The 8,148-nt window shown below is 40.6% G+C and overlaps 1 protein-coding gene across 1 annotated transcript; it reads left to right on the top strand.

Annotated features, from left to right (window-relative positions):
- The first annotated feature begins 352 nt into the window (after positions 1-352).
- LOC112244617 (40S ribosomal protein S28) lies at positions 353-6,787 on the top strand. Its single transcript, XM_024412345.2, has 4 exons — positions 353-465; positions 748-795; positions 4,618-4,740; positions 6,666-6,787. The coding sequence occupies exons 1-3, from the start codon at positions 427-429 to the stop codon at positions 4,738-4,740; spliced, it is 210 nt and encodes a 69-aa protein (XP_024268113.1). The 5' UTR covers positions 353-426; the 3' UTR covers positions 6,666-6,787.
- The last annotated feature ends 1,361 nt before the right edge of the window (positions 6,788-8,148 follow it).

Here is an 8,148-nt window from a genome sequence, read left to right as displayed (position 1 = left end):
TCAGTTCCCCCACCCCCTATTTTACGGAGTGGAATGAAACAGAGATAATAAAATATTTATGTTGCCGCTTTCAAGTGCTAGTCAAAACTCGGAAATGGCCGACATGCTAACTGGCTGAACGCAGCACATGTATTACTATAAACATTTAACATGTAGGAAATGTCAGGGTTTCCTAGTTCAGTTTCATAGTAGAGCATGTGAATGCGGCATGAATGAACCAGTTTACCGGAACTGGAAATGTACACTTATTTTACATAGGCGATGTTTTTAATTCAGGGAGATTTGTTTTAAAACGCAGGTCAGGTACAATATAAATAAAATATAAAGTGTGTCGATTTATTAAGAGGTTAAAATATTTTGTATCACAGCTTGAATATATACTGTACTGCGCACCACGTGACTTCCTTTCCGGTCTAACCTGACAATATGGATGCCAGCCGCGTGCAGCCGATCAAGCTTGCTAGAGTAAGAAAAACCCAATCCTTTGTGAAATATCTTAAATACATTAATATTTAAATTCGTAAATACTAATTGTTTCATTTGAGCTAATTTTTTATAAGTTACTACCACGTTTATACTTGAACGGAGCATCGGTCCTCATTGCTCGGTGGCCTGCGCGTGCTGGGAGTGCTACAGCAGCCATTTGCTAGTTACTGTAGCTAACAACTCGATAGTTAGAACAGGCTCTTTAGTTTCCCCCTCTCGTTACCTCGGTTGTGTAATTATCTGTTTCAATTTCTTCTCCAGGTCACCAAGGTGCTCGGGAGAACGGGTTCCCAGGGACAGTGTACCCAGGTATGTTACTACATTCTGAAAAAGCGAACTTTAAGGTTTTGGCTAAAGTTAGCTAATGGTGACGTATTGTGCAGACAACTAGTCCTTGAGCGCTCACATTCTGTAGTTCTTCTGGCTATGCTACATGCTAATGTCTAAGATTGTCATGTATAGGTAGACTGTTGGTGGCATTTGAGGTCACTAGTCGGCCAGCTAGTTATGTAGCATTTCATGGAAAATCCAAAGTAATGACAGACGTTGTGCGTCTCATCCCTGAGACACTACACTGAACAAAAATATAAACTCAACATGTAAAGTGTTGGTTCCATGTTTCATGAGCTGAAATAAAATATCCCAGAAATGTTCCATGAGCACGAAAAGCTTACTTCTCTCAAATGTTGCGCACGCATTTGTTTACATCCCTGTTAGGGAGCATTTCTCCTTTGTCAAGATAATCCATCCACCTCACAGGTGTAGCATATCTAGAGGCTGATTAAACAGTATGATAATTACACAGGTGCACTTTGTGCTGGGGACAAAAGTCCACTCTAAGCCTCACAACCGCAGTCCGTGTAACCACGATAGCCCAGGACCTCCACATCTGGCTTCTTCACCTGCAGCATGGTCTGAGACCAGTCACCCGGCAGCTGATGAAACTGTGGTTTTGCACAACTGAAAAACTGTCCCAGGGAAGGTCATCTGCATGTTCCTCAAGCTCACCAGGATCTTGACTTCACTGCAGTTTGGCGTCGTAACCGACTTGAGTGGGGTAATGATCACCTTCGATGTCCACTGGCGCTGGAAGTGTGCTCTTCACAGATGAGACCTGGTTTCAACTCTACCGGGCAGATGGCAGATGCTGTGTATGGCATTGTGTGGGCGAGTGGTTTGCAAATGTGACCAGTGTCCCATGGTGGGGTTATGGTATGGGTATTGGAAGCTACGGACAACTAACAGAATTGCATTTTATCGGTGGCAATTTTGAATGCACAGAGATACCGTGATGAGATCCTGAGGCCCGTTGTCATGCCATTAATCCGCCGCCATCATGTTTCATAATACACAACCCTATGTCGCAAGGATCTGTACACCATTTATGGAAGCTGAAAAGGTACCAGTTCTTCCATGGCCTGCATACTCACCAGGCAATGTCACCCGTTGAGCATGTTTGGAATTTTCTGGATTACAGGTCGGCCGATTATGATTTTTCAATGCCGATACTGATTTATTGGAGGACCGAAAAAAGACGATACCGATTAATCGGACTTTAAATATATGTGTGTGTGTGTGTGTGTGTGTATATATATGTATGTATATATGTGTGTATATGTATGTATATATGTGTGTATATATATGTGTGTATATATATGTAATAATGACAATTGCAAAAATACTGAATGAACACTTAACATAATACATAAATAAAAAATCTTAATGAAACCTGTTCAATTAGTTTTAAATAATGCAAAAACTGTTGGCGAAGAAAGTAAGTGCAATATGTGCCATGTAAATAAAAAAAGCTTACGTTTAAGTTCCTTTCTCAGAACATATGAAAGCTGGTGGTTCCTTTAACATGAGTCTTCAATATTCCCAGTTAATACGTTTTAGGTTGTAGTTGTTATAGGACTATTTCTCTCTACCATTTGTATTTCATATACCTTTGACTATTGGATGTTATTATACACTATAGTATTGCCAACCTAATCTCGGGAGTTGATAGGCTTGAAGTCATAAACATCGCTGTGATTCAAGCATTGCGAAGAGCTGCTGTCAAACGCAGGAAAGTGCTGTTTGAGAACCTCCTGATGCCTACCACCGCTCAGACTGCTCTACCAAATATTAAATCAGACTTAATTATAATATAATAAACACACAGAAATACACGCCTTAGTTTCCAGATTAGACCATATTAAAGACTTATCATTTTGAAAACAAAACTTTTATTCTTTCAGTGAAATACACAACTGTTTATTTTATCGAGCGGGTGTCATCCATAAGTCTAAATATTGCTGTTATATTGCACAACCTTCAATGTTGTCAGAATTACGTAAAATTCTGGCAAATTAATTGCGGTCTTTGTTAGGAAGAAATGGTCTTCACTCAGTTCGCAACAAGCCTGGTGGCCCAAACTGCTGCATATACCCTGACTCTGCTTGCACAGAACGCAAGGGAAGTGACACTATTTTCCTAGTTAATATTGCCTGCTAACATGGATTTCTCTTAACTAAATAGGCAGGTTTAAAAAAAATATACATGTGTATTGATTCTAAGAAAGGCATTGATGTTTATGGTTAGGTACAACGACAGTGCTTTTTTCGCGAATGCGCTTGTTAAATCTTCAATCTTCACCCATTTGGCGAAGTAGGCTGTGATTCGAGGATAAGGCACCGCTTTGATAACTTGCAACGTTGGGACAAGCTAGTTAAACTAGTAATATCATCAACCATGTGTGGTTAACTAGTGATTATGTTAAGGTTTTTATAAGGTAAGTTTAATGCTAGCTAGCAACTTACCTAGGCTCCTTGCTACACGTGCGTAACAGGTGGTCAGCCTGCCATGCAGTCTCCTCGTGGAGTGCAATGTATTCGGCGTCCAAAAATGAAGATTACCAATTTGTTATGAAAATATCAAATCGTCCCTAATTAATCGGCCATGCTGATTAATCGGTCGACTTGTACGACAGAGCGTTCCAGTTCCCGCCAATATCCAGAAACTTCAAACAGCCATTGAAGAGGAGTGGGACAACATTCCACAGGCCACAATCAACGGTATGATCAAGTCTATGCAAAGGCTACGTCGCACTGCATGAGGCAAGTGGTCACAAGGTACTGACTGGTTTTCTGATCCACGCCTCTACCATTTCCCCCTTTTAAGGTATCCGTGAGTAACAGATGCATATCTGTTTTACCAGTGATGTGAAATCCATAGATTGGGGTCTAAATTGTGTTCGGTCTAGTTGGCAACTGGATTGATGGATTGATACAAATGCACCAGTTCACTAAACACTTTTCAGATGGGGATCTGATTTAAATAGTATTTAGGTCCCTGTCAAAGGTTGCAGACAGGTCTTTATGAAAGAAATTAAATTAAGATATTATTCAAATTATGCGGTACAAATACATTACAGTAATTTAAGCCCGGTAAGCTGTTCATGCTTTACAGTTTGTAACAATTTATGTATTGCAATGCAAATTAGATGCTTCACACTCACAGCCTCGGCAAACGGCGTTGGGCACTCGTCGTGGAAATGGGGGGTGGCGAAACGTGAATTTGAAAACATGTAAACGATTTATCACAGGTGACGCGACAAACGGTGGATGCTAACACCCTAGTTATGGTTTGAACTGTAAATCATGGACCCCAATGTTAATTTGATTTAAAAGTAATCAACAGTCCATGTTTACTCTTTTTGAGAGCTATGAGTCAATTACAAATCAGTCTGGCAACAGTATGGTGTAAAGTGACTGAAATGCATCGACGGTATTGGTGTCGGGCAATGTTGTATGATCTTCTGTGTAGAAAATAACATCTTTGTTTTCCGCCAGTCTGCTTTAGTGCCTGGTCTTGTCCACTCGGTTCTAAGGTCTTGTGGGCATAGTAGAGGGAAACGTTATGCACTCGTTCCAAAGTCTTTCCGTGATGGGTCATATTTTGTAGCTTAAACCGTTCAAAAGATGGAGCCACATTTTGTAGGAATAAAACTAAAACCACTTATTACGACCGCATCTAGCAGCTACCGGAGGTTACTGACTTAACCTCTGTTCTACGAACCAAGCGCAGATTCTCTTGCAATCCCTAGTTTGGTGAAACACTGTTCTAATGTATCCTGCCTTTCTCTTTCAGGTCCGTGTGGAGTTCATGGATGACAGCAACCGGTCCATCATCAGGAATGTGAAGGGGCCCGTCAGAGAAGGCGATGTCTTGACACTTCTGGAGTCTGAAAGGGAAGCCAGGAGGCTACGATAGGTGTGTTCATACAAAGCTGGAGCAGGCAACTAGATTAAGCCATGGGCCGATTTGTCAGAGCAGATAGTCGGGCGGCCTAAACATAATTATAATAATTTTTACACTGCAAATTGACCTCAAGTAAGCCCAAAACAAAATTGTATTTGGAATAATTTCATACCTTTTTATGTAGAAACCCTATTAAGTATTTTTTAAATTGGGGGAATACTTGAAAAAGATTGCAAAAAATGTTAAACTGAATTTTTTTATATTTTTAACCTGAATTTAGATTAAGTATAGTAAGGGCCTTCAAATGTACTCCTAGAAAGCAGTTGTGTGCACATGGTTTTGCTTTAACCTTAACACCTGGTTCAGTTAACCTGTAGTGACACCACATCCCGTGAACAGGACCGTTGTCATCTGACACTAATTAGCATAACGCAACGGCCATAAATCTTCCTAGAAAATCTTCCTATTCATGAAAATCACAAGTGAAATATATTGGAACACAGCTTAGCCTTTTGTTAATCACCCTGTCATCTCAGATTTTCAAAATATGCTTTACAGCCAACGCTAGACAAGCATTTGTATAAGTTTATCATAGCCTAGCATAGCATTATGCCTTGCTAGCAGCAGGCAACCTTGTCACGGAAATCAGAAAAGCAATCAAATTAAATCGTTTACCTTTGAACTTCGGATGTTTTCACTCACAGGACTCCCAGGTAGACAGCCAAAGATCATTTTTTCCCAAAAATATTATTTTTGTAGGCGAAATAGCTCCGTTCTTCACGTTTGGCTGAGAAATCGCCCAGAATTGCGGTCACCACAACGCCGAAAAATATTCAAAATTAGCTCCATAATATCGACAGAAACATGGCAAACATGGTTTAGAATCCATCCTCAAGGCGTTTTTCTAATATCTATTCGATAATATATCCGTCGGGACAATTCGTTTTTCACTAGGACCGATTGGAATAATGGCTACCTCTATTTTACGCGAGAATCTCTCTCGGGGCCAACATGTGACCACTTACGCAATGTGGCCGCCTGTGGCTATTCAACAGAAATGCGTAAAACTACATCACAATGCTGTAGACACCTTGGGGAATACGTAGAAAGCGTAAGCTCGTTGATGGTACATTCACAGCTGAATAGGGAATCATTGGAACGCAGTGCTTTTAAAACCTGGGGCACTTCCGGATTGGATTTTTCTCAGGCTTTCAGTTTCAGGCTTTTCAGTTCTGTTATACTCACAGACAATGTCTTTACAGTTTTGGAAACGTTAGTGTTTTCTATCCAAAGCTGTCAATTATATGCATTTTCTAGCATCTTGTCCTGACAAAATATCCTGTTTAAAACGGGAACGTTTTTTTCCCAAAAATGAAAATACTGCCCCCTAACACCAAGAGGTTTTTAATCATGGCACTGAGGCGCAGTTGTTTAATTTATTTTTTATTTAACTGTGCAAGTCAGTTAAGAACAAATTCTTATTTACAATGAAGGCTTACACCAGCCAAACCCGGATGACGCTGGGACAATTGTGCGCTGACCCTATGGGACTCCCAATCACGGCCGGTTGTGATACAGCCTAGAATTGAACCAGGGTGTCTGTAGTGACGCCTCTAACACAGATGCAGTACCTTGGACCACTGCATCACTCAGGAGCCCAAGTAGGGCTTTTAGACTGCCACCAGTGCAAGTAATGTTCTTGGCACCATGGCCCTTGAGGGAACTCAGAACGACTCACTACAACCACTAAAATTACTGCTTCATAGTATGTATAATAATGGTGTAGGTGGACTGGGAAATCATTCAGCTCTACTTCCATGTGTATCATCCCAGGGACAAGTTGAGGTCATGTTAGTATTGTGTCCTTGGTTCTGTTATTTAGCTTTTTCAAAGTGGTAGCTATGTGCATTAATTAATTCCCACCTCTTTTCTTGCAGTGACCGGGGATGTGAGATGCCAAACGAAAGCCTGTGGAGATCACACCCCATCAGTACACCTGAAAATGGCCCCACATCTCACTTGTGCAAAGTTAATGAAATAAAATGTTGTTCAAGTCGAAGATTTGTCATTTCTGTTCAATGGCCAACATGTGTAGACGTGTTCTGAGATCTGTACTTGGTAGTTTATTTTAATGTACTCTTTTCCAGAATATAGTATTAATGCCAACATGTGGTTTGGATTATCCTATTACGACATTCAATTCACACCTAGTACTGCAAAAAAAAAAAATACAGGTGCTGAATTTGAAGTGCAGGGAATGAAGTAGAAGCTGTCATCACTGGAACCATGTGATGTACTTTAAATTGTCTCTGGAATGTTCTGCTGCATTTGAATTTCAAACTGAAACATGCCCCCTGGGTAGATTTCAAAGAATTGGATTGGATGAAATCTTCACCATGTTGCTTACACCTATTAAGTTTCAGATCTACAGGGGCGGGTAGGTGAGGCATGGGTGAACTTCAGCCTGTACTTGGACTATAGGAGTACGCAGTGGACCAGTGCCACTGTAGAAATATTGTATGGTCATTAGATTGAAATATTTATTAATTGGAATGTGATCAGTTTGTACATCATGGAACACTTTGCTGTTTCAGATAGGCTGGGTTTTGTTGCCTGACTGAATCTTAACGTCCTTACTGCTCCAATATCTAGAATGATTGTAGAGCATTGTAGCCTCGCAAACCACCATGATCTCACACAATTGTTTCACTGGTCTCGTGCAGCGACCCATTCATGTAAGCTCGTGAGATCAGGGTGGCTTGCAAGGGTTCAATGATAGACTTCACCTATCCTTTTACATCATCAGGGTTGACTTCAGGTAAGGAAGGCTGTATGATGCTGTGGTAACAGGGTATTGGCCATACTAAAGTATCGTGCTGACATTGATGTATCCAATTTTGTTAGACTATCCTCAGTCTGTTTAGCAATTGTATCATAGTGTTAATGGCAAGTGCCAAACATTTCCTAAATTCCCTTGTTCAGGGTTTTCCAAACTGTCCTGGGCCCCCTCCATGGGTGCATGTTTTGGTTTTTGCCCTAGCACTACACAGCTGTTTCAAATAACACTGTTTGAAGCAGTTGTGTAGTGTAAGGCAAAAACTAAAAACGTGCACCCAGGGGTGGCACCAGGACAGTGGTAAACCCTGCCCTAATGTGTTGCTGTGTGGACTAGCTTTCTTCAGGGTAGATGTGTTCTATATTTTTTAGCTTGTCCTTATAGCCCTTAGCCATACCCTAATGGTAGAGTTTCAGTGCTCCAGAATCTTAAATCAAATACTTTATGCTCAAATCTTATTTGCTATAATTTCTGCAAACATTTAGCCTACCCTTTTATTTTTGAATGTTTATTGATAAACTATCATTGCGGAAGTTTAAACCATTTTCTGTCTGAGTTGCCATAGTTCTAACATGTCACACAAC

The sequence above is a fragment of the Oncorhynchus tshawytscha genome, linkage group LG28, assembly GCF_018296145.1.
Source record: "Oncorhynchus tshawytscha isolate Ot180627B linkage group LG28, Otsh_v2.0, whole genome shotgun sequence".
Taxonomy (NCBI): Eukaryota; Metazoa; Chordata; class Actinopteri; order Salmoniformes; family Salmonidae; genus Oncorhynchus; species Oncorhynchus tshawytscha.
The sequence above is the reverse complement of the archived record's forward strand: the minus strand, read 5'-3'. Positions and strand labels throughout refer to the sequence as shown.

Bases quoted from the DNA above. Each gene is read 5' to 3' on its own strand.
- LOC112244617 (XM_024412345.2), top strand. From the start codon at position 427: ATGGATGCCAGCCGCGTGCAGCCGATCAAGCTTGCTAGA. The intron at 466-747 runs GTAAGAAAAACC...TTTCTTCTCCAG, and splicing joins AGCCGATCAAGCTTGCTAGA to GTCACCAAGGTGCTCGGGAG. The intron at 796-4,617 runs GTATGTTACTAC...TTTCTCTTTCAG, and splicing joins CCCAGGGACAGTGTACCCAG to GTCCGTGTGGAGTTCATGGA.